The sequence below is a fragment of the Mauremys reevesii genome, linkage group 8, assembly GCF_016161935.1.
Source record: "Mauremys reevesii isolate NIE-2019 linkage group 8, ASM1616193v1, whole genome shotgun sequence".
NCBI classification, from domain to species: Eukaryota; Metazoa; Chordata; order Testudines; family Geoemydidae; genus Mauremys; species Mauremys reevesii.
The window spans coordinates 106,070,197-106,096,416 of NC_052630.1; the positions used below are offsets into that span (position 1 = coordinate 106,070,197).

At 61.4% G+C, this 26,220-nt stretch overlaps 1 protein-coding gene across 3 annotated transcripts in view; it reads right to left on the reverse strand.

Annotated features, from left to right (window-relative positions):
* Positions 1-26,220, reverse strand: part of BTBD19 (BTB domain containing 19) — a 66,403-nt gene that overhangs the window by 29,963 nt on the left and 10,220 nt on the right. For all 3 annotated transcript variants that reach the window (XM_039483078.1, XM_039483080.1, XM_039483077.1), the window contains exon 3: positions 20,305-20,358. In XM_039483078.1, coding sequence (XP_039339012.1) covers positions 20,305-20,358 — 54 coding nt within the window. The remainder of the gene's footprint in view (positions 1-20,304; positions 20,359-26,220) is intronic.

Genomic DNA, 26,220 nt, shown 5'->3' on the forward strand with positions numbered 1-26,220 from the left:
GGCCCGGTGGCAATCCGGGTCTTCAGCCGGCATTTCGGCAGCGGGGAGCCCTTCAGTGCTGCCGAAGACGCGGAGTGACTGAGGGCCCCCCCGCCGCCGGGTGAGTACAAGCACCACAGCTCCCCCGCTTTGCCCCAGGCCCCCTGAATCCTCTGGGCGGCCCTGCTCTGCCCCGGCGGCCTCGGGCTCTTTCCTCTCCCCTGGAGCCCGGAGGATGGGCTGACTCCTCGGCCAGTCAGAAAGCAGGCAATCACGTGCTGCCGGTGAGCAAGGCCCCGCCGGGCAGCGCCCTCTCCGAGCGCCCAGTCTCTGAGCATGGCCCACCCTGGCTCTGACGGGTGAAGATGTGCCGGGGGGGCGAGTGCGTGATCCCAACCACGCCCAGTCCGTCCCCAAGCTCCCAGGAGAAGGGAGCGGGAGCTGGGCTGGGGTTGGTGTCTCTCCCCAATGGCCCCTCTTCCCTCGGGAGAGGTGCCAGCCCCGGCGGTCACTGGGTTCCCATCACCGGTGCTTTGCCGACGAGGGAGGAGGTTGGAGGATGGGTCCGGAGGCCTCGGCTCCAGGCCCAGCTCTGCTGCCAGCTGGCGGTGACTCGCCCCAGACTGTGATTCAGTCCTGTCCCCACCCCACTGACCTGCCCCAGGCTCTGAGGCTTCTCTGAGAGGCTCCAGGTTCCTGCGCGGGGAGGCGTGGGAGAGCGAGACCGTGGGCCGTGTGGGAAGGCAGCCACAAGGCCAGGACTCTGCGCGAGGAGGTGACATGGTGCAGCAGAGGGGGAGCAGGCCAGGCACCCGCTTGCTCCAGGAGCGACTGCTCGGAGGGGACGGGTCACCCCCGCTACGGCCTGGCCGCCCCCGCCTCCCCCAGTTTCACCCAGCGGCTGTGAGCAGAGGAAGGAAAAGCCGCGCCCCTCCCAGGACCCCCTGGCGGCTACGCCCTGCTCAGCACCGGGGCCAGCCTGCCTGGCCCCGCTCCCAGCTGGGCGTGTCCAGCCAGCGCGGCCCCGGAAAGCGAACCACGGGCAAAGGAAATTGCAGCAGAGGGCGATGCTGGCACTAGAAGCCAGGGCTTAGGGAAGCTGGCGACTTCCTGCTGCAGCCACGGGTGGCCCCTCTAGCCCGCCGGTGAGGAGCGCCAGGAGGCACTGAGCTGAGCCCACCATGTGACACGCGGGTGAGATGCCTCTCACCCCATCAGAGCCCACCCAGCCCAACCCTGCTCTGCCACGGCCGCGCCTGCCCCGCCATGTGCCCCATGGCCCCACCCACTCTGCCATGGGCCCCACGACCCTGCCACGGTCCCGCCGGCTCCACCACTGCCCCGCCCCACCTGCCCCGCCATGGCTCCACTGGCCCTGCCACAGTCCCACCCGCCCCATCACGGCCCCACCCGCCCCGCCATGTGCCCCATGAACCTGCCCACCAGCCACATGCCTCACGATCCTGCCGGCTCCACCACGGCCCTGCCCCACCCGCCCAGTCATGCTCCCCTCAGCCCTGCCTACTCCTCCATGGCCCTGCCCACCCATGCTCCCCTCAGCCACACCTGCCCGCCACGGTCCCACTCACACCCCCCCCAGTCCCCTGCACTCATGGCAGGACTAAGTATTATCTGGATCATCCCTGACAGGTGTTTGTCCAGCCTGCTCTTAAACACCTCCAGTGATGGAGATTCCACACCCTCCCTGGGCAATTTATTCCAGTGCTTAACCACCCTGATTGTTAGGAAGTGTTTCCTGATGTCCAGCCTAAACCGCCCTGGCTGCGATTTAAGCCCATTGCTTCTTGTCCTAGTGTCAGAGAACAATTTACCTCCCTCCTCCTTGTAACAACCGTTTATATCTTTGAAAACTGTGATCATGTCCCCTCTCAGTTGTCTCTTGTCCAGACTAAACAAACCCAGTGTTCCCGATCTTCCCTCATAGCTCAGGTTTTCTCAACCTTTAATCATTTTTGTTGCTCTTCTCTGGACTTTCTCCAATTTGTCCCCATCTTTCCTGAAATGCGGTGCCCAGAACTGGACACAATACTCCAGTTGAGGCCTAATCAGTGCAGAGTAGAGCAGACGAATTACTACTTGTGTCTTGCTTACAACACTCCTGCTAATACAGCCCAGAACGATGTTCACTTTTTTTGCAACAGTGTCAAATTGTTGACTCATACTTAGGTTGTGGTCACAGATCCCTTTCCGCTGTACATTCCTTCCCAGGCAGGCAGTTCCCATTTTGTGTATGTGCAACTGATTGTTCCTTCCTCAGTGTAGTATTCTGCATTTGTCCTTATTGAGCAATGGGGTGTTGTCAGCCCCAGACACTGGGCCAAAGGCAGCCTGTGGAAAGGAGGGGGCTGGAGCAGCGGGGCCCCACGCCTGTGTCATATACGCGGGCCAAGGGATAAGTGTATCTGTGCAGCCGCTGCCCCACTCACCCCCAGCCTGTGCCACGGAGGGGGCTCTGCAGTGCCCGGGGCAGGGGCTCCCATCCAGCAGAGTTGGGGCACTGGGGAGGTGCAGGGCTGGTCTAGCTGCATCAGCAGCTTCAGTGCCAGACGCTGTGTGGGAAAAGCCGGCTATGGCCTTGGGGCCGTTGCATCAGGGGCTGGGCCTGCCAGCACTGGGAAGGGAGCCTAAACTTCGCATCTGCGTCCCAGCCAAGCCAGGCCGCCTGGGTGGGGATTTCCCACTGCTTCCTGCTTACCCCTCCACCTGCATCCCAGAGGGCAACCCCCCACCCCCGCCTGCTGCAGCCACATCGCCTCGCTGGGCGTTAGGAAAGGAGGCAGCCGGCTGGCCGGTGGAGGTCTCTGGTCTAATCACAGGGGCTGGGACTCGTTAGCCACCCCCTCCCGCCCGGCTCATTATGCCCACAGGTGATGAGAAAATAGCACAGAAACGCTCTCTCCTCCGGGTCCCTTCCTGACGCACAGGCCCTGGCCTGCAGTCCCTGGCAGCCGTTGCAGAGGCCGATGTTTTGGGTTTCCGACTCAGGCCTATCCCAGCCACATCCGCCCGGCCAGCCACCCAGCCAGGGGGAGAAATCCTTTCGGCTCTGGAAGGAAAAGAGCTAGATTGATGAGCCACAGAGGGAACTGGCCTCCAGCTTCCCCAAACGCCAGCTCGAGCGGATGGGCTGACGCGGGGGCTGGGACACACTCCTGGCTGATGGCCCTCACGTGCAATGAGCTGGGTGGATCTCAGACCAGTCCCACCAGGCAGGTGCCTGCATCACCAACAGGCAGTGGCTGGCCCCCTCAGTGGCAGAGAGAGGCCGAGAGGGACTGGCCCCCTCACTTCTCCAGCTCAGACACGGGGTTGCTCGCATGGCTCAAGAGAGGCTCTGGGGCTACTGAGCTGTCACGGAGTCCCCGGGCGATGCTCTGGAACTGCTCCCCACAAAGCCAGGCAGGACTCTGGGGAGCCTCCTCTCCCTCGGAGCAGACTGTCTGCAGGGCAAGAAGCTCCCACGGCTTCACCTCCTGGGTCTGACTTGGAGCATTCAGCATCTTCTGCCCCTCCGTGCGCTTCCCACAGCGAGTCCGCCCCGGCGGGGTCCTGGTGAAGCCACAGGGTCCTGCACTCCCACTGCGCAGTCAGACGTGACTCTCAGCCAGCCAGTAACACAGAGGTTTATTCGATGACAGGAACAGGGTCTAACACACAGAGCTTGTAGGTACAGAGAACAGGACCCCTCAGCCGGGTCCATCCTGGGGGGCAGTGAGCCAGACAACCCCGTCTGCCCTCACTTCCCGTCCCCAGCCAGCTCCAGACTGAAACCCCCTCCAGCCCCCGCTCCTCTGCTGAGTTCCTTTCCCAGGCCAGGAGCTCACCTGATCTCTTTGTTCACCTTTAGCACTCCCTTGCAGGGGAAAGGGCCCCGGCCATTTGTTGCCAGGAGACAGAGTGTCGGTGATTTATGCACACTGGCCTTTATCCCACCCCCTAGAGACTTAAGAAATGCATTGGGGAAACTGAGGCACCCACACAGTATTCAGAGGAAACATTTAGAACAGTCCCACTTCGTCACATGAGTTGGCTCCTTTTCCCAGCACAGAGAGTTAAGGGGAAATCTCTGTGGGATGCAGGAGAGCCCCCCACTCCCCACCGCCAGGCCGGAGCCACTGCCAGGACACTGCTGCATTCGTACACCCGTTGCATCCGCCATGCCGTGCAGGGCGTGGGGCACAGAGCTGGTGGCAGCCACTTCCCAGACGCTGGGGGCTTCGAGGCTGAACAAAGCGCGCTGAGAGCGCCCGAGGCCGTGCTGGAGCTCACCCAGGGCGCAAATGCCTGTTCCCGCCCAGTGAGTGCTGGTACAGCCCCAATGGGTGGATGGGCCCTGCCCTGTCAGCATTTGGCAAGGTGCCCAGCTCCTGTGTGTGGGCCTGGGAGCTCGCAGGCGAAGCTGTTGGCTGTGCAAGAGCACTGCTGCAAGCCGGGCTGACGCCACACCTTCAGGTAGGTCAGTGTAGCAAGGATGTGGAAAGCGAGAGCACTGCGGCTGCCACAGGCGCAGCACCGCTGCAGAGCCCCTGGCTGGAAGGTCACTTGTGCTGTTGCATCAACTCCAGGGCCACCCACGGCTTCCTGGTTCTCACCCAGCTGCATGCCAGAGTTACAGATAATGCCACAGTGACAGCGACTCAGAGCCGGCTCCCAAAGCAGCAGCCCCTGCCTCTGGAGCAAAGGGAGACTCCTCATTAGCAGAGAGTAGTATAGGGCCTATGACACAGAGTAGAGCAGGTCTGATTCCAGCCTGTAGGGGGAGGTAGTGCACAGGCACTTTCCAGTGCTGGCAAACTTTCCCCTCTCCCCAGGAGGTGAGGGGCCTTACCCATGCACCGCAGGCCTGGGACAACAAAACGCACAGAGCCCAGACATGACGACTGCCCAGCCAGGGGCTCGGGAGCAGATCAGCAGAGGCGGCAGCTGCCATCTGTGACGAAGTGGGGCTGTTCTTAATGTTTCCTCTGAATCCTGTGTGGGTGCCTCAGTTTCTGGCCGACCCTCTGTCTCCTGGCAACTAATGGCCAGGCCCTTCCCCGCTGCAAGGGGATGCTAAAGGTGGGGAGAACAAAGAGGTCAGGTGAGCTCCTGGCCCGGGAAAGGAACTCAGCAGAGGAGGAGGGGCTGGAGGGTGTTTCAGTCTGGAGCTGGCTGGGGACGAGAAGTGAGGGCAGACGTGGGGGTCTGGCTCACTGCCCCCCAGGATGGAGCCGACCGAGGGGTCCTGTTCTCTGTACCTACAAGCTCTGTGTTAGACCCTGTTCCCGTCATCGAATAAACCTCTGTGTCACTGGCTGGCTGAGAGTCACGTCTGACTGCAAAGTGGGGGTGCAGGACCCTGTGGCCCCCCCAGGACCCCGCCTGGGCGGACTCGCTGGGGGAAGCGCACGGAGGGGCAGAGGATGCTGAATGCTCCAAGGAGAGACCCAGGAGGTGAAGCCGTGTGAGCTTCTTGCCCTGCAGACAGGCTGCTCCGAGGGAGAGGAGGCTCCCCAGAGTCCTGCCAGGCTTTGTGGGGAGCAGCTCCAGAGCAGCGCCCGGGGGCTCCGTGACATTGTCCTGTTGGCCCCAGCGGGGAGGAAAGCAGGCCCAGCTTTTCCCAGCCATAGGCCATGCTGAGGCAAACCTGGGCTCAAAGCAAACAGCCGGCCTTGTGCCTGGGGGCTGGCAGCCAGGCCTCTCGTTAACCCCGCAGCGCGTGCCAGCCCCCCGTGCTCCCACCTTTCTGCCAGGCCCATCTGCCAAGCTGGGGCACACAGCAGGGAATTCACTGGCACCTTCCTGGCTGGGTGTTGGGCACCTGCGGGGCAGGGCTGGCTGTGGGCACCCTGATCCATGGCTCCGCAGGGTCACCCGGTGACCACCCCACTGGGAATGAAACCCCAGAGCACAGAGAAGGGGGCCAGGGACAGAGAGAACTGGGCTGGGCAGTGCTGCGGAGAACATCCCGTCTGCTCCAGTGAGGGGCACGGACCGATTGCCGTTATCAGCAGAGCCTGCGCCCAGCTGCAGGCAGCACATGGAGAGGGCCTTCCAGCAGCACCCTCCGCCCGCTGCGCTAGGCCAGGACACAGCTCAGCCGGTGCCCCTCACTCCCAATCTGCAGCTCCTGCTACCCCAGCCCTGGACTCTCGCCCCCCCCGTGCCCCTCAATCCTGACCCACAGCCCCTGCTACCCCAGTCCTGGGCTCCCCCTCAGCTCCGCCAAGGCCGTTCAATCCCACACTACCCCTCTTACTCCAGTCCTGGCCCTCTCCCGAGCAGGGGCCGCCTGCCATGACAAACTGCGCCCCTGCAGAGGCTGGATCGGGTGGCACCCGCATTGCCAGGAAGCCTGGCGGTGACTTGCTCTGCCCTTGCCAATCAGCAGGCGAAGGCTGCGAGCCTTTCCCAGAGAGCGGCCGCAGCTGGAAGGGAGCCCCGGAGGCTTTTGGGGGTGTGAGCTGGGGCAGAGGAAACAGGATTAACTGTCACCTGAGCATCGGCAAACAGGCCTCTTCTCTCAGTGCTTTCCCATGAGCCAGGGCCCGGGGCCAGCTGGCAGGTCGCCACTGCCCCATCCCGCTGCCCGGAGGTAACACCAGGAGGTGTCAACAGTATCACAGCAGGCTGCCGACTGCAGCTGCTTCCCACCATCCAGAGCAACAGGAAAACCCTAATCCTCCTTCCAGCTGGGCCACAGCAACCCCTCCTCCCCCAATTCCTGACCCCACTGCCTGCCTGCGGGGTGCCAGGCCATTTCTCCTGGAGGGGGGAGAGGAGGCATTTTCTCAGCAGCATCTCTCTGACCCCCACCCACCACAGCCAGGGGGACAGGACTGTCCATCCCATCAGAGTACCCGACTCTCCATCCCCGCCCATGACCCAGTGCCCCCCTCCTCTCCAGTCAAGGCCAGGCTGCAGAAGCACCGTGGAGAGCCGGGGTGCTGGACCTGCACCCAGTTTCAACGCTAGACACCTGCTCTGACCCCTGAGCCCTGGAGCCCCAGGCAGCGTCGATCCCACCGCCCTTGGCCACGTCTCCAATGGGGCGTCGCTGCTTTGGCAGGGCGGAGGGAGCACGCCATGCGGGGGGCTGACAGAGGGGATTTTAACTTGGGCAAGCCCAAGGTTCACCACGACCGACTGACACTCAGGGGGCCGGAGCATGTTCCATGAAGCAGATGGAAGCAGACGCAGGGAGCGTGTGTGTGTGTGGGGGGGGAGGCGTGGTGGAGACTGCCCCCAGCTGATCGTGCTCTGCCATATGCTGCCAGCACTGCAGCCCCCACCGCAGGCTCCATGGAAGAGCTGCCACCCCCTTGGCTGAGCCCGCATGTGTCTGGGCACGAGGGTCTCGTCTGCCGCTGGGGGCAGGAGCGAATTGCCCCCGGAGTGACACGGTGCGTCGCCAGGCAGAAGGAGGGTCCCAGCGTGAACTGGAACGAGCATCAAGGGCTGGCTATTGTCAGAGACCGGGGACCAGATCAGAGCGCACGGGCCTGGTCTGGGACCAGCCTGGATGGGCCGCTCGGCTGAGCCGAGCCGCAGCCCTGGAGTAGCCAGAGATCTCCCTGCCAGCAGGGCCCGCTCTGAGCACCTGGTCTGAGCCCCCCCCGGAGAACGTCACCCAGGGCAGCCGGCAGCAAGCCTGGCGCCTGCTGGCTGAGCTCGCCTGGCGTTTACTGGGAGACTCCCCGGGATGGAGGATGCACCACTCCCCTTTGACGGCGGCTGGCGGCCCTGCCTGCCTTGGACTTCGCCCCGGGTGCGCTTTAACCCGCCGGGGGCTGCTTCTCGCCTGGGCTGCAGCGCACGCCGGGAGGACAATTAGCCACAGGAACCACTTCCCAACGAGCGAGCTCAGCAAACGTCTCATTAACCGACAACGAGCAACGAGCCAGCCAGGCGAGCCGGGCCAACCACAGACAGCTCCAGGGCCGCGTCCCGCGCTGGGGGACACGGAAAGCCAGGGGCACAAACCGAATTGGTGCCCAGAATACCGAGGGCATGGGCTGTCCCCTGCGGAGGGGGGAACTCGGAGGGAAACTTTGGCACGGCAAAGGGAAGCGCAGCACAGGCCGGCTGAAGGACGAGACGGGGAAGGAGCAAACAGCCAGGCCAGGGAGAGCAAGAGCCAGCCGACCTCGCCCCCTCCGCCGCCTGACCCCAAATATCACCCGCGATGTGAGACTTTGTCATCCTCCCCCACCCAGCGTGATCTCTTCCTTCCCCCTCCCCCGCTCTGCGTTTGCCTTCCGTTTAACCAGAGTCTGCTGAGCCAGCCACGACGGTGTATTTTGAAACATGGCTGGGAGCCTGTGACACAGAAAGAGGCCGCTAAATGCAATGCCCTAAACAGCCCGAGGCTGGTATGAGCTAGCCAGGCCTCGGCGGGGCTCATAAAACCCTGCACCGTCCTCCAGAGTGCTTGCAAGCCCTCCCGGCGTGGTGTCCTCCCCCCACTGCTCCATCCTCCTGCTCCCCCGCAGGGCGCAGCTTTTCCCGGCACGTCCCTGCTCTGCACTTCCCTGCCGTTTGCTTTATTCTTCACTGGCAGCCACCCCCATGCACCGGAGCCCTCTCCGGGAAGGAAGCAGAGCGGCTTGGCTGCGTGTCCATGTCCCTACAGTGCTCCCAGTTAATGGAGATTTGCTCCCCGTGCCTGAGCTCGAGCCCCGCTGTGGCTGTGAGTCTCCCAGGCGCGCAGCACCATCACCGCCCCGGCAGGCGACCGCAGCTGTGTCACAAACAGCCTCCGCTTTTTGTTTTGGCTTCCTGCTTTCTGGGAACTTCACAAATAAATCACTGCCCCCGGCCCCTCCCCCGCAGGGTGGGCAGCCTCGTTGGAACCGACAGCGGGGCCGAGAGGAGCCTGGCTCTGGATTCCACGGGCCAGCTGCTCACCGAGACCGGGGTGCGGCTTTCTACCGCCCCCCAGCACCCCCCCCGAACTCCCCCTGTGGGCAGGCAGGGGAGGGAGAGGGAAGGATGGAAGGAGAGGAAGGCAGAGGGATCAGAAGCCCAGGATTCTGTTCTGAGCTCTGCCAGACTTTGGCAAGGCCCCTTCCCCACCCCCTGCCTCAGTTTCTCCAACAGGGCAAACAGACAATGGCACTGACCCATCCGGCGGGAGGGAGTGAGGCTTAGGGTGTCTCCACTCTGAGTTTTACCAGCATCACCACGGCGGCCGGTGGGGGGTGGGGGGGGTCAGCTCGAACGTGCGGCTGCAGATACGTGGGGAGGAGGTTTTACAGCAGTACCGATTATTTGGCTTCACCAGACCGGCATGAGCTATGCCGGCCTGCGTGCTTTACCCCAGTCTGGCCGCGCCCGCGCTGGGGGCGTCTGCCCCGTGAACCGCGCCGGTTTAGTCAAAGCACCAAAGTGGGCCAGGGCGGGCGCCAGCTGCCTGTGAAGCACCTGGAGCTGTGGGCATGGGAGTGGGCGTGAGGCACAGCCTGGACAGACCCCCATGAGCCATGCAGACATGCCAGCCAGATGGCCAGGAATGCCAGGGGCGGGGGGCGACCTGGGGGCATTGCCTGTCCACGTGCTGCAAGGGCAGCAGGCGACTGAGGAGCCGGGCCCGATCCTCACTGTTATGGAAGTTAATGGGAGTTCGGTGCCTTTGGGGATCGGGGCCCCTTTGACTACCCCCAGGAGGCCCCTCAGCATCGCCAAAGCCTGTGCTGCTCTAGAGCAGAGTTTGCCACGTCGCCGCCCGCCCCCACGCTGGGATGGTGCCCGAGCGCTGCCCCGAGCCGGCCGGCGCACAGAGCGTTCCCCTGGGAACAGGGAGAAGTTCACGCAGGGCTGGGCAGCTGCTGCCAGCCATCTCCCCCGGGGGCAGAGATTCCTTTCCGCCTGGTCTGCGGGGGAGGGCTCAGCACTGCATGCCCCTGGGCTCTCCCCCACACCACTAGGCCCCACTGCCGGCATGTCCAGACCTGCTCTTTGTTCCTTGTCCTGCTGGCTGCTTGTCTGGGGCAGCAGGGAACGGCCATGGGAGACCGGCCCTCTGCTACCTGGCCCCCGAGGGTGAGAGCAGTGGGGGCTCGGGGTAGCCCCTGGCTGCGACCACCCCACCCCCACTCCAAGGCACCTCAAAGCCACTCAGGGGTTTAGCGTCGCAGCCCCCTGCCCCAGCCCAGGAGGGACGTATTGGGGTCTCCATTTGGCACAGACAGCAAAGCGATTTGCCTAAAATCCCAGTGAGTCAAGACAGAACCATCAAAACCAGAACCCAGGCGTCCAGTTCTCTGCTCTAGACCAAACTCCCCTCCCAGAGCTGGGAAAGGAACCCAGGTGTCCTGGCTCCCTGTCTGCCACTCGACCTGCTTTGGGGCCTAGCGCTGTGAGAGTGCGCACACCCCGCTTGCAGCCCACGTGCGCGGAGAGCTGTGTCTGTCTGGCAGGGCTCTTCTAACCAGGGGCGGCTCTACGTTTCTGGCCGCCCCAAGCAGTCATGCGCGGGAGGTGCCCCGGAGCCGCGGGAGCCCGGACCTCCCGCGGGCATGACTGCTCGGCTGGACCTCCCGCGGCTGCAGGAGGGTTCGCGGCTCCGGCAGCTCCGCTTGAGCTGCCGCAGTCATGCCTGCGGGAGGTCCAGCCGAGCCGCGGGACGAGCGCCCCCTCCGCAGTCATGCCTGCGGCAGGTCCGGTCGTCCCGGGGCTCCGGTGGACCTCCCGCAGGCATGACTGCGGCAGGTCCGCCGGCCCAGCCTGCCGCCCACCCCCGGCCGCAGGGGACGCCCCCTAGATTTCGCCGCCCTAGGCACCAGCTTGTTTTGCTGGTGCCTAGAGCCGCCCCTGCTTCTAACACTGCGTTCAGAGCTGACCGTGCACGGCCCTGTACGGACAGATCGGGTTGGCGTAGCACCAACACGCCGGGTGGAGAGGCCTGGAACAGGAGGGCGGCAGAGCGAGGACCTATGGCTGGCAGGGACAAGGAGCCCAAGGGGGACCCAGGGGTTCCCAGCCTTTTCTGCACTGAGGACCCAGGCTTGAGAGGCCACCCACCATGTGGCATCAAAGGGGGTGGTGCCCTGAGCCCAGGTTGAGACATGCTGGCCTGCGGGGTGCAGCCCTTAGACAAGCCAGACAGGGAGCTCTCAGCACAGCCCAGGAGACGGGGGGTGCTTCCCCCAGTCAGGGAGAGGAGGGGAGGTTATGGGGGAAATGGGGAGCTGTTACCCCCGCCAACGGGAGGAGCGGGGCTGTGGGGGGGTGTTGCAGGGGTAGCTACCCCAGCCAGGGGAGAAGGGGGATAGGGGAAGTTACCCCAGCCAGGGGAGAAGGCGGGACTGGGGGCAGTTACCCCAGTCAGGGGAGAAGGAGGATTGGGGCGGCTACCCCAGCCAGAGGGCGACGGGGGGGCTGTTACCCCAGCCAGGGAAGAAGAGGGGATGGGGGCAGTTACCCCAGTCGGGGAGAAGGGGATTGGGGCAGTTACCCCAGTCGGGGAGAAGGGGGATTGGGGGCTGTTACCCCAGCCATGGGGAGAAGGGGATTGGGGGCAGTTACCCCAGCCGGGGAGAAGGGGGATTGGGGGCAGTTACCCCAGCCGGGGAGAAGGGGGATTGGGGGCTGTTACCCCAGCCGGGAGGAGAAGGGGATTGGGGGCTGTTACCCCAGCCGGGGAGAAGGGGATTGGGGGCTGTTACCCCAGCCGGGAGGAGAAGGGGATTGGGGGCTGGGATTGGGGGCAGTTACCCAGCCGGGGGGAGAAGGGGGATTGGGGGTGGAGTTACCCCAGCCGGGAGGAGAAGGGGGATTGGGGGGCTGATACCCCAGCCGGGGAGAAGGGGGATTGGGGGCAGTTACCCAGCCGGGGAGAAGGGGATTGGGGCAGTTACCCAGCCGGGGAGAAGGGGATTGGGGCTGTTACCCCAGCTGGGGGAGAAGGGGGATTGGGGGCTGTTACCCCAGTCGGGGGAGAAGGGGGATTGGGGGCTGTTACCCCAGTCGGGGGGAGAAGGGGGATTGGGGGGCTGTTACCCCAGCCAGGAGGAGAAGGGGGATTGGGGGGCTGTTACCCCAGCCGGGGGGAGAAGGGGAGCTGTTAGCTGTGCTCCCTCTCACTTGAGCTCCCCTCCTTCTCCCTCCCAGGATGCCCCTTGCTGCGTGTGCGGCAGCCAGGCCCCCCGGCGCCTGCCCGTTGGGGGCAGAACCGGCATCAAAGCCAAGGCGCAGTGCTGGGCCACCCGCATCCTCCCTGCCCCATGGCCCAGCTGCGGCTCTTCCCGGCCAGGGAGAGCAGGGAGCAGCTCGACGCCCCGGCTGCTCTGAACGAGTCCTCGGATCCCCCCGGCCCGGTCCCCGGCCCCCGGCCTGAGCTGCTCTTTGTCTGGGGGCCGGCAGCTGTGCAGTGCTGGCCCCAGCCCAGTGCTGTGGTCATTTCCTGAGCCCCCCGCCCGCCCGCCGGCCGGCCGGCCCACCTGCCCGGCTTTCATTAGCCCAGCTCCCAGCCCGGGGGGCGCCGGGGGGCTGCGGGCGGGAAGCGGCTCTTCCCAGACACGGGCGGGGGGGGAGGGGGGGCTGTTTTTAGGAGACAAGATCAACAAAACCCACCCGGACGGACAGGGAACGAGGCAACCTCACAATCCAAACAAAGAGAAGCACATTCCCAGGCATGGGCCTGCTGGGCCCACACCTCCTGCTGAGCCCTCCGGCCTGGGCCTGCCAGCCCCCCGTCTCACCCGCCGCCAGCCCCACATCTCACCCGCCGCCAGCCTCACGTCTCCCCCACCGCCAGCCCCACATCTCCCCCGCCGCCAGCCCCCTGTCTCCCCCGCTGCCAGCCCCACATCTCACCCGCCGCCAGCCCCCCGTCTCCCCCGCCGCCAGCCCCACATCTCACCCGCCACCAGCCCCACATCTCACCCGCCGCCAGCCTCACGGCTCCCCCGCCGCCAGCCCCACGTCTCCCCGCCGCCAGCCCCCATCTCCCCGCTGCCAGCCCCACATCTCACCCGCCGCCAGCCCCGCCGCCAGCCCCCCGTCTCCCCCGCTGCCAGCCCCACATCTCACCCGCCGCCAGCCCCCCGCTGCCAGCCCCACATCTCCCCACTGCCAGCCCCTTGTTTCCTTTGCTGCCAGCCCCGTCTCCTCGCTGCCAGCCCCGTCTCCCCGCTGCCAGCCTCACATCTCCCCGCTGCCAGCCTCACATCTCCCCCGCTGCCAGCCCCACGTCTCCCCACTGCCAGCCCCTTGTTTCCTTTGCTGCCAGCCTCACATCAGCCCCCAGTCTCCCCCGCTGCCAGCCCCACATCTCCCCCGCTGCCAGCCCCACGTCTCCCCCACTGCCAACCCCATGTCTCCCCCACTGCCAGCCCCGTCTCCCTCGCTGCCAGCCCCACATCTCCTCGCTGCCAGCCCCACATCTCCCCACTGCCAGCCCCATGTCTCCCCCACTGCCAGCCCCTTGTTTCCTTTGCTGCCAGCCTCACATCTCCCCCGCTGCCAGCCCCACCTCTCCCCTGCTGCCAGCCCCCGTCTCCCGCACTGCCAGCCCCACATCTCCCCCGCTGCCAGCCCCCCGTCTCCCCCACTGCCAGCCCCGTCTCCGCTGCCAGCACCACATCTCCCCCGCTGCCAGCCCCAAGTCTCCCCCACTGCCAGCCCCCCGGCGCCGTTGCTGCCAGCCCCCGTCTCCCTCGCTGCCAGCCCCACATCTCCCCTGCTGCCAGCCCCATCTCCCTCACGGTCAGCCCCGCAGCTCCCTCGCTGCCAGCCCCCCGTCTCCCTCACTGCCGGCCCCTTCCCCCTGTGCCAGCCCCGCAGCTCCCTCACTGCTGGCCCCATGCCCCCTGCCCAGCCCCACAGTTCCCAGGCCCTGGCCTGGGTCTGCCAGCTCCGCACCCCCTGCATCAGCCCCGCAGCTTCCCCCACTGCCAGCCCCGTGCCCCCTGCACCAACCCCCAACCAGACCCCAAAGCTCCCTGGCCTGGGTCTGCCAGCCCCACGCACTGGCCGTTAGCCGTGGCTTCAGGCCAGTGTTCAGAACATACTCATCCGGGAATTAGCGGGGGTGAGACACACATACCCCCCGCACCACTGGCCAGGCGCTGCTGCCCCACGCGGACGGCTCCTCCTGATCACACAGGATGGGATCAGCGCAATAGCGAGGCCCCTTCTCTCCACTAAGGAAGGGGACTCTGGTCTCCCTGTCCAGCCAGCTCTGCCTGTGGCCAGGGAGCCACTGTCCTGTTAGTCACAGGGGCAGCCCCACATCAGTGAACACATCAGTGAACACAAGCCTTCAAAGCCCCTTCCCACAGCTGCTTGGGCTGGAGAACTCAGGCTGGGCTGGTTTTCAATGAGCCAAGAAAGTAGCTTCCACACATGGCCTTGCCTGCCAGCCCTCACCGCCAGGCAGCTCCCCTCCGCCCTGCGCTGGCCTGGGTTCGAAAGGAAATGTTCCTGCACAGCCGTGGGCTCCCAGGGAGAAGGCCCAGGCCCATGTGCTTCAGGTGGACAGTTCCTTAGCCCTGCACAGGACTGGCTGGGTCACTTTCCACCCCAGGTGGGTCCAACACCCAGCACTGGGCCTGGCTAGTGCAGGGTAAGTCATGGGGGAAACTCCGGACCCTCCCAGAACTCACCACGCAGCCTCCAGCCCATCATGCAGCGATGCCGGTGTGGCTCAAGGTGGAGCGCTGCACCCTGGGAATTACACTCTCCGTTGTAATTCCTGGTCTCATCTGCTCTATTTATGTGCCCATCCCACGTGGCCTTTGGGCTGTTGGCAAGTTGCCAGCCTGGCTTTGGTTGACCCTGCAGAAGATACTTTGCTGGGCTCCTCCGTCCCAAGCCAACCGCTAAGAGACGCAGCCGAGGTGCGGGCCGTAGACGAGCCCTGACTGCAGGTTCCCCTGACACGGTGGCTGGGAGAACTAGAGCAGGGGTGGGTTCCCACGCCGACCAGCATCGCCAGCCGGGTGGGCTCCGGAAAAGGAGAGGCACTAGTCCAGGAACAGAGTCGCTGGGAAGTGGAAGCAACACATGCAGAGAGCGCTAGTGACACGTGCTCCTCGGGCAGGTTATGGGAAAGGAATGCGGGCCTCTGCGGGAAGGAAGGGGCGAATTCCCTGCCGCTGACACCACCTGCGCCCGGAGGGGGATTCCTGAAAAACTGAAAGTGCCTAGAGATCCGCATGGCACGCAGGTTGGGAAAGAGCCGGGAGCGGATAGCCAGAGGCCACTGGCTTCATCCCAGCACCTCTCTGAATCACACCGTGCAGGCATGAGGAAGACGCATGAGATCACCATGCCCAGGCCCTGCTGCCATGTGCAGAATGAGCGTGAGAATCTGCATCACACCACGCCCCGGGGCTGTTCCGCAGCCACATGGAACTGTGCCGCCAGGAAGCTCAGCCTGATATTCAGCCTAAATTTCCCCCCATCTAAATCTCATCCTACTGCTCCTCATTGTTCCTCAAAGCATGCCTCTAAATTATTCCCCTCCGCCACCGGCCTTGAGCCGTTCAGATCAACGCAGGGTTCCTATGGCTGCCCTTCCACCCTCCGGTCTTGTCTACACTAGAGAAGTTGACCATGCTGAGAACTGTTTTCACCTTTAGTTTGCTCATAACACACATATGCCCACGCACACAGGATCCAACCAGTTCACAAATGTGCTAAGGGGACCAGTGCGTTTTCAGGGCTAAATCCCAGGTTAGTACCAGTGCCGCTGCAGACCCATCAAAACGGTTCCACTAGGCACCCCACTGCTATCCCACAGGGCACCAGCCACCTTGGGGCGTCTCCCACAATGCAGAAGGCATTGCGCCTGAAATGGCTTAGGAAAATGTCTACGGCGGATACACGGAACCATCAGTGCTTAAACCAATTCACTACAGACTCAGCAGAGCCAAGCACTTTGTCCTCATTTAGCCAAGGACAGGAGGTTAGTTCTTTAAAGCATTCCTCAGAAACCGCTCCCAGCCCTTGATCTTTTTTATGACTCTTCTCTGAACTCCCTCCAGTTTGTCAATATTGTCCCGGTAACAAAATAACTGAGAAGCGGCCACGCAATCCCAGAGGAGATTGCAGAGCCAAACAGGGCCTCCCCTCCCCGCCCGGTGACCGGCTGGTTCTGTGCGCTCAGCTCACGACTGGACTGGACGGGCTTTGATGCGATGTGACACTGCAACTTTCTGCCCATGTTCAGCCCTGGGTCTCCTCCAGACATTGCTCCTCCCCTGCTTTCTCGCTGCATATCTGGTTTGAATGACTTTGCCTTAGATTTACTAGCTGGATGGTCTCTGCTCAGATTTCTAGCTCCTCCATCATTAACTGGCCTCACAATGCCTCAGTTTAGGACCAGCTGCGCTGTTTCCCCCCCTCTTCCAGGTCATTGATGAAGATATTCAAAGTGAGACCAGACGACCGACCTGTGCTACCCCTGGACGTTTCCTTCCCGATTAAATACCTTGCAGTGAATCCTTAGCCCTTGTCTACATCCAGTCTGCAGCCATGGAACAGTGCATACCAAAGCGTGTTTGCATTCATTTCAGGCGAGATTGCAAACTCTGAACTAACATGCCAGTGTGCACTTCACACCTGGCCAGGGGCAGCTCTAGGGATTTTGCCACCCCAAGCACGGCAGGCAGGCTGCCTCCAGCAGTTTGCCTGCAGGAGGTCCTCCGAAGCCGCGGGACCAGCGGACCCTCCACAGGCAGGTCACCGGAGGCAGCCTGCCTGCCGCCCTCGCGGCGCCGGCAGAGAGCCCCCCGCGGCTTGCCGCCCCAAGCACGCGCTTGGCGTGCTGGGGCCTGGAGCTGCCCCTGCACCTGGCGTTCCCTGCGTCCACTCCTTGCATCCACACCTAGCCAAACAAGCAGTCAGCTTTGCCTGATGAGCTCGGACATGCTGCTTATAGCACTTGGTTCTGTTCAGTAGGAGCTGGGTGCCATTTCCTGCCTAAGATTGGTTCCATGATTTTACTGGGGGGCTGAATTTCATCCCCCAAAGGGTAACTGCCTGGAGGACCCTCCTTTCCCATTCGAAGATCAGTGTCATGTGTGTTAGTTGACGGTTTTCTAGTGCCGCCCCTATTTTCCCCGACAGCTCTGTGCCTCGGTTTCCCCATCTGTAAAATGGGAGTAACGATACCGCCCTCCTTCAGAACGTGCTTTGAGATCAACAGATGAAAAGCGCTGTATAAAACCTGGGTGTTATTTTAGGAATAACTATCAGCTGTTCCAAGTGTCTGGAAGCTAACACCCTAGGATGCCTGTCACCTGGCCATGCTAAGGTGCAGAATTCCTCTCCCTGCTCTTCATACATAACTAGTTTCTCTTAGTCCCTTTGACTGTCCTTCCTTTGGTCTGCACCCCCTGCCCCGCACTATAACTGCCTATTCTGGTTTGCTTCCTTCTCCTCTTCCACGGCAGGGTTTCGAGCTGTCAGTCCCCCGAGAACCCCATGTCAGCCATATCTCACGCGCCTCTTTCCCAGTCTGGGATGTCCGGAGCCTTGGAAATCCCCACTGGCTGGAGTTACCCTTTCCTCCCTTCTCATGGCTCGCTAGATACTGGAGTCCTCCCGGAGCTCTCTTGCTGCGTTCCCCGGGAATTCAAGTGGTTCATGGCTACTCTCACATCCGCGTTAGTGTCTCCCTTATGGTGAGGAGTACAGCACAGAGAGAGGGGAAACCCTGGGTGAGTCTCCGGATCATAAGGCCGATTCCACCCTAACTTAGGAATCTCTTTGATTGCACATATTTGTCTGTGTGTGTAACCCAGCAGAGAGATCCCCCATGACTGCAACGTCCCATGTTCTCAAGTCCCTTGGCAGCTGGCCTGGGAAGTTTTCACTCTCCCCACCCCAGTCCTGGGAGTGGGCAGGAGAGTCTGCCTGTCACTTCCCTTTTGTTTTTCCATTCCTCACCCCCTCTTCCTCCGAACCCAAAGGATTTCACTAGTTCGCTCAGACAAGCACAGCCCTGGCTTCCCAATCCCTGCCCCCAGCCCGGTATCTCTCTGCCAGTTTTCTGAGCTTTCACTTCACTCCCGGCTCTGAGAGGGACGGATCAGCCTGTCTCGGATCTTCTCATGCTGCCTCAGTCACAGCTGAGCAGGGGAAGTCTCGGCTGCACAAATAAGAAATCGGAGCCACTCCACAGTTAGGCAGGTGTAAATGAAAGGACACTGGAGCTGCTCATAGCTGCGCGTTGTAGAGAAGTTGGCCATTACAGCAAAATTACATGGTGTCGGAGGGTCCCATGCGGGGAGGACCTGCTGCTGAGGGAAGGCACTTTTGCTGCACTCAGCCAAGTCACTATGGGTTGTCTCTCTAGCATGTCTGGAATGACCCTGACACATCCCCAGTGCACGTGGCTATGAGGGGCCTGAGTCATCAGCAGTTTAAGGATCTTACTTAGAAAGCAAGGAAGTAGCCCAAGTGCGGGGCCATCTGGCTTGGAGTGGATGACCTCATGGGGTTTTCCCACCTCAGACCTGGATGTCCTGTGACAGGGTGGCCAGGGAAAGCCGGCCGCATCCACACACTGCAATGGAGGGAAACGGCTGACGAACAGCGGCTTAGCTGCCCCCCTCCAAGGCGGGTGCCAAAGAGCTGAGCTCTGACATACGTGCACAGAGCGAGCCACACGGGGCCTGGATCTACACAGCTGGCAGGTGGTGACCCCAGCGGCTCTGGACACACAGGGTAGTGCTGTGGGTAAGGCACTGGACGGTCAGTCAGGAGAGCTGGGTTCAACTCCTGGCTCTGCTGCGGAGGACAGGCATGTCATTGTCCCTCCGTGCCTCAGTTTCCCCATCTGTAAAACAGGGATAATCATCCCTCCTTCATCAATACAGACACTTCCAGTGAGTGGCCATCTGTTACTGTGTGTGAATACGGTGCCCAGCACAAGAGGGCCCTGAGCTGCTGCTTGGGCTTCCAGGTGCTTCTGTCATCAAATAAATACGGTAGAACTGACAGGTCAACCACACCCCTCACATGGAACCGGAAGTACACAACCAGGCGGCAGCAGCAGAGACAACAAAAATAAATAAAGCAAATACAGAACAGGGCTTTGTTAACTGTAAAGTACTTAAAAAAATAAAGAGAAAGTTTAAAAAAAAATTGACAAGCTAAGGAAACTGTCTCTGTGCTTGTTTCATTTAAATTAAGATGGTTCAAAGCAGCATTTTTCTTCTGCACAGTAAGGTTTCAAGCTGTATGAAGTCAATGTTCAGTTGCGAACTTTTGAAAGAGCCAGAACGTTTTGTTCAGCGTTACGAACAACCTCCATCCCCGAGGTGTCCGTAACGCTGAGGTTCTACTGTCACTTTTCATAACCTCTGCACTTTTGGAGCTGCCCAGGGGAGCCAACGGGCTCAGCTGAGATCACGTCAGGGGAACTCGGCTACGTTTGCTGGACTGAGAACAGAGAATGAGCCTCCCATTGCCAAGTTTTCCCAGAAATAGCATGGCCCAAAGCCTACTGATTCAGCCTTGGCCCTTGACTACAAACTCCCGCAATGCAATGCTGTCACAGAGTGTGGGGGAGACCAGCCCCGCACCCCCGGTTTCCTGCGATTCACCGGGACTCTCAGCCAGCCAGTGAATCAGAAGGTTTATTTAGACGACAGGATCACAGTCCAAGACAGGCCTTGCTGCTACAGACAACAGGACCCCCTCAGTCAGGTCCAGCTGCGGGGACAGGGAGGCCAGAGCCCCATCTGGGCTCCCCTCCAATCTCCCAGCCAGCTCCAAACTGAAAACTCCCTCCAGCCTCTCACTCCGCCTCCTCCCGGCTCCTCCCCCAGCCTTTGTGTCCTTTGTTCAGTGTCCCGGGCAGAGGTGTCACCTGGCCAGCTACCTCGAAGTCCGGTCCCACTGGCCTGGCTGCTTTCTCTGCAGTGACTCCAGACACTCTCCGGCAGGGCGGAAGCAGCTGGCAACAAACAGCCCTGGTTTGCTGCCCCGAGACATTACCTCCCTGCACCCGTAACCCTCTCCAGCGCCCGGCTGAAAGAAGCTACTGGTACCATTCCCCTGCCCTCAGCTCCCTTTAGAGCTGTACCAGCCGAGGTGAAAATGAGCCTGCCACCGAGGGACACAATCACCCACTCCTGCCGGGTGCCTTCTGGCGTGGTACCGGCCCAGCCCTCCGATCTGCATTGCTGGGGTGACGTGCCCCCCTAACGTTAGTGCCCTATGTCGATCTACAGAAATATACCCACTCGCTCCCTTCCTCCCCCTGGCTAAACGTGCAGCCCCTGGCGCGCCGGACATCACCCGACAGTCCTGTCCCCCCAGCAGCCATGTATTTAACAAGAGGCAACTCAGGCCGCGAGGCGAGTTCCTTACCTTCCTCAGGTCGTCCAACCCGTACTCCACAGCAGAGGTGAGCACCTCCAGGGCCTGCGGAGCGAAGAAACACACCGGTGAGCAAGAGAGCGCAGGTGCCAGGCTGGCGGCCTTGGGGCTGGGGCCCTCGGGTCTGTTCTCTGCATCTGTCCCCTCCAGCCGCTCTCAGCTGGTCACACTGCGGCTATTCTACAGCCCTCCACCCCCCCCAACCATGCATGGGAAAGGGACTGGCACCAGTTGGGGGGACAGAGTGTTCTGGGGGCTCCAGCAGGGGGCCCCCACCTGCCAAACGGGACTTTGGAAACGTTACAAAGGAAGCAGGTACCGGCTGGAAGCAGCCTGGCCTGCTCATGGGAGCTGAGACGCACGTGTCCGCAGGCTCTGCCCCAACGCCCTCCTCCAAGCAGGCACGTGGCCCAGCCACCGCAGACTTCAGCCGCCAACGCGGCAAAGCACCAGGACCCATTCTGACCCTTCGGCATTTCACAAAGCTGCGGGCAGCAAACGGCACAGACATTCTCCCGTTACCCGGGGTAGGTGCTAGCCCCGGCTCTGAGCAATGCTCGGGGCTCTGTGCCCGCTCACAGCCAGCAGAACTGCTGCCAAGCACCAGGCAGCACAGATCTGACCCTCAGGCTCTCCTGGGTCGGCCTGGAGATGGGAGGCCTCTGCTCAGCCCCAGAACCGGCTCATGCTCTGCTTGCACAACTCCCCGTCCATGTGACCCAGCTGTGATCTAGGGCCCACACTACCATTCGCACAAGGCAGGACGGCTGCTTTCCCCTCAGCCTAGAGCAAAGGGGACCTGGCCACCCAGGGTGGATGGATCCCATCACTGGGCGTTGCCAGCCTGACAATCCCCAGCCCGCAGCAACACGAGTGAGCAGCCGCATGGGAAGGAGGAGGGCCCTGGGCCGGAGTCAGAGGTGTTCCCAGGGAAAGCCACCGCGTTGCCTCAACAAGCCCCAGGAACGCCGGGAAAACTGGAAGAGCCTGATTCTTAACTTCCCAGCAGCAGGACGCAACCCGGCCTCACCCTCTCCCAGAAGTGCTGGGCACAGCGGGTAACGCCGGGAGCCTGTGTCATTGGCTTGACATGCACAACTCACGCCGCCGGGGCCCGAGGTCAGCTGCCTAGTGACCCACCGGACACGCATGCCGGGCACGAGTCAGGAGAGGTCTGCTCAGAGCTGGGGTCAGCACCAGGGGTGGAAGTTAAGGGAGGAGCTGTGGAGACAGTGGCTGAAAGGGGCCCCACGAGCCCTGGCAGGGCTATTATCCAGCCTCCAGCTGGTTTGCAATTTCCCGTCATCCTCTCCAGCCTGAAAAGTGCAAAGGGAGGGTCCTATGTAGCAGGGATTATTTCCTCACTGCTGCCTGGAGCTGGGCTGCCACCTTCTTCTGAGCATGTCAGACAAGTGCTGGGACATCTGTGTCTTTATGGTGCGATGCGGCACCAGAGTGAGGATGCTGGGTCCCCAGCCCAGGATGCAACTCATGGCAGGGCAGCAGGCTGGGGCAGGACCAGGCACTGGGCAGGACAGTGCAGGAGATGGACTAGCTGGGACATACTAGACCAAACCCTCCCTCATGCCTAGGATCTTACCGAGGTCACTGAATGTTGAGCATTTTGCTTTTGCTCCTGGCAATGGTATTTCACTCAGGCAGCGGATAGCAACAGCTGCAGTGATGGATGGCTCGGGTATCATTTCTTCCCTTGGCCGGAGATCCCTGGCTTAGACAGGGCCTGCTCCCTAACCCTGGGCCTCTCATAACAAGCACCGGTGCGTCCAAGGAGAAGCAGCCAGGGCTTTCCTGGTGAAAGGGCTACACCCCAGTTAAAGGTAACTGCAAATGCACATGCCAGACGGCTCCTTTGAACGCAGTGATTCTTGCCATTCGTTTTACTACTGCTCTTTTCCTGATTAATTAATGAACCAAACCCTAACAGAGAGACTGTCCCTTCCTCTGCCATTTGCCCTGCCAGTCACAGGGGTACTGCAGCAGCTGCTTCCAGGGGAAGGTAAAGGAGTGGGCATATTTTTAGTTCTGCAAGTGTGAGTAACAGCTGGAAGCCAGGAGGAAGAGCCAGCCCCATGTGACCAGCCAGCTCTCTGAAGCCACCGGCGAGTGTCCTGCAGACCCCAGGCTGGGATCCACCATCTCCCTGCTGGGATCACTGCCGGATAACATGACCCCAGCAAGGAGAGTGCCTAGCCCAGGAGGCCGCAGGCTGGCAGTAGGCATCGGGGATCTTCAGTGCTATTCCTAGCTCAACCCTCTCCGTGCCTCAGTTTCCCCACTGCCTCACAGGAGTCACGTTTGAGGCTTCACCGGGTCACGTTTGTCCACTGTTTGGCTTTTGATCACCTCAGAGGAAACCTCAAATACCGTTCTCATTAGAATGCCAGCTGGGATCCCACGCAGCGTAGCCGGCCCAGCAGCCACACCCACTGCAGCTGGTCCATCCCTTTCGAGATGCCGGGTCTCCCACGCTCAGCTAGACCCTGGTGAGGAGCATTTCACACTTACCTGGTGCTACGTCCCCATCTGCTGAGCACAGAGCTGCGGGGCCCAGACAACACAGCCAGGTGGCAGTGTGACGTTATTGATATAAATGGGGACCATATAGAACATGGGTTGCAACCAAGGTCCTGTAGTGGCACCAAATCTTAAGTAAAGGGGGTCATATAAGGTGTCTAAGACCAGGTTCTGGGTTGCTGGTTATGATTATGCTGTCTGTATGTCTGTGTATCATTTTGTAGTTGAAGTTATAAGTATTGGCTCTGTACTGTCTGTAGTTTGTATTATGCTCTGCCTCTGGGAAGTGTCCCAGACAAGCTGGTGTTAGCCCTGCCTAGCTGGCTTGATGGCCCATTAAGGGCCATCGGCTACACAATTGACCCATGGAGAGAAGGCAGACACGCCTTGTGACTCAGCAAAGTATGCAGGGACTGGCCCATGTGACTCCAGGCTCCATTTTGCTGTAATTTTCCACAGTGAAGACAAAGGGATTCTTACACCTGGAAAAGTCTATATAAGGCTAATGCCTCATCTCCATCTTGTCTTCAATCCTGCTTCTGACCTCTGGAGGGACTTTGCTACAAACTGAAGCTCTGCACGAAGGACTGTTGACCCATCCCAGCGGGGGATGTTCCAGAGACTTAATCTGAACCTGCAGTTTACTCCAGCACTGCTGCAAGCCTGAACTAAGAACTTTGCCATTACTGTATGTAATTGATTCCATTTAACCAATTCTACCTCTCATCTCTACCTTTTTCCCTTTGTAAATAAACCTTTAGATTTTAGATTCTAAAGGATTGGCAACAGCGTGATTTGTGGGTAAGATCTGATGTGTATATTGACCTGGGTCTGGGGCTTGGTCTTTTGGGATCGAGAGAACCTTTTTCTTTTATTGGGGTGTTGGTTTTCATAACCGTTCATCCCCAGGACGAGTGCACTGGTGGTGATACTGGGAGACTGGAGTGTCTAAGGGAATTGCTTGTGTGACTTGTGGTTAGCCAGTGGGGTGAGACCAAAGTCCCTTTTGTCTGGCTGGTTTGGTTTGCCTTAGAGGTGGAAAAACCCCAGCCTAGGGCTGTAACTGCCCTGTTTGAGCAATTGGTCCTGATTTGGCACTCTCAGTTGGGTCCCACCAGAATCGCTCCGTCACAGGCAGACCTAAAGGCTGGTCCAGGCTCCCTGGACTGCAGTAATTCCAGAGCATCTGGGGCATGAAAGGCAGGTGCCTCTTTCCTCCCAGGGATGTCCCCCTTCCCCCGGCTGGGTGCTGCACAGACCCTGAGAGGGAGACACTCCCTGCCCCAGTGAGTAGAGAGCACATGGCGGGAGGGGAAACAGGCTCAACTGGACAATGGCAGAGCCAGGATGAGAACCTAGCTCGGTGCCCCGCCCCCATACTGGACCGTTCTGAACAGGATCGGGCATTTGCCCACATAGCCACGGGCACTGGCCGCCAGCTGGGCAGAGAGAGACAGTTTCTGACCCACAACAGCCTGTGTGGCCAGGTCTCTCCTCCGTCTGTGCTCCCGGCCACGCGGGCCTCGGAGGGGCGAGGGGGCAGCTCAGCGCGACTGGCTGTCTCCAGTGAGGGCCGTGAGGAAGCAACCCTTGAGCCCAGCCCCCGGCAGGGACGGGAACACAGCCCGGCCTTTCGAGCAGACCCCTTGTGATGGTCCTGATCCCTGGTGTCACCCCTTGGACAAAGTATAAAACTCCTATTTGCTGGTCATTACTGTCCTGGTAAAATACCTGGCAACCTTGTGTGTGAATTTATAAGCTTGGAGTTACTCCCCATGTTAAGAACGTAAGAACGGCCAGACTGGGTCAGACCAAAGGTCCATCTAGCCCAGTCTCCTGTCTTCTGACATCGGCAAGTGCCAGGTGCCCCAGAGGGAATGAACAGAACAGAACAGGGAATCATCCAGTGATCCATCCCCTGTCGCCCATTCTGGCAAACAGAGGCCAGGGACACCATCCCTGCCCATCCTGGCTAACAGCCATTGATGTTCCGAGCCTGGGGATCGGCCAGACCCGTTCTTCAGTCAGAGGGCAAGCTGGCACCTCAGCCAGGCGTGGACAAGGTCACACGGGCCATCACCTGCTAAGTGGCCATTCATTGGCAGGGCAAAAAATCTCCATCCTAGCAAAGAAACAGCCTGGGGTGCCCATCCCTGCAGCCTGCCCGCTGCCACGCTCCCAGCTGGAGCTGCTTCTCAAAGCTAGGGAAGGGGGGACTATAAAAAGGAGGGCAGATGCCCTGGAGTTTCCCTGCCATTCGCTCTGCCTCTGGCAGCGCAGACACCGAAGAACAAAAGCAGCAGCACTGGACTGGGACAGGGACCTGGATGGAAAGCTGCTGAGGGGTGGGCAGGGCCGGCTCCACTGTTTTCGCCGCCCCAAGCAGCGCGCTGAATTGCCACCGGGCGGCGGGGGCAGTCCGTGCGCCGTTAGGGCGGCACACGCGTTTCCATGGCGGCGGCAATTCGGCGGCAGCTTCTGTCTTCAGCCGGAAGACAGAATCTGCGCCGCCGCGGACAGCTGAACAGAGAAGCTGCCGCCGAATTGCCGCCGCTGCGGAAACGCGCCTGCCGCCCTAAGGGCACACGCACTGCCCCCGCCGTCCGGCGGCAATTCGGCGCGCTGCTTGGGGGCAAAAACACAGGGACTGCCGCCCCTGGCAGATTGCCGCCCCAAGCACCTGCTTGGGATGCGGGTGCCTGGAGCCGGCCCTGGGGCGGGGCGAGAGAGCTTGCTTTGAATGTAACCTGGGTGGGGGCGTCAGGCGTGAGCTGCCTTTTATCGGTATTGCTCTTGCAGCCACTTCTCACTGTTATGCCTCGTGCTGTGCATCCACGTCAAATCTCCCTCTTCGGAGTTAATCAACTCGTTTGATCTCATCCAGGGTGGAAGGGTTTGGGAAAGTCCGTCGGAGGGAACCGAGTCTGTGCCGTATGTCCCTCGATGAGCTCACTGACCTTTGCGAGTCGGTATTGGCCAGTGCAGGACGTTTGTTTCTGGGGGAACTCCCAGAGCGAGGGCGTGTGGGTGTCCCCAGCTGCAGGTCGCACCCCGCCGGGGCTGTGGGCGGCTGTTTGTGAGCAGACTAGCACTGGAGGTGACAGCAGCACGGCCGTGTAAAGGGCGCCCCGGGTTCGAGGGCAGGGGACCCAGCTACTCATTAGTCTGGCTTGGACCCTGGGGATGTCACACCCGGCTCTGGGCGGCAACAACCTCCAGCCCCTGCGTCACCACCTCCGCCCTGTGGCTAAGAGGGGACCCCCCCAGCTCCGCTGCTGCATCAGCCAGAGGGGGGACCATGATGCTCTGCTGGGGCTGCTGCCAGGGTGCCCTGCCTGCCCTGCAGCTGCCTAGCTCCAGGGGCAGTGGGGG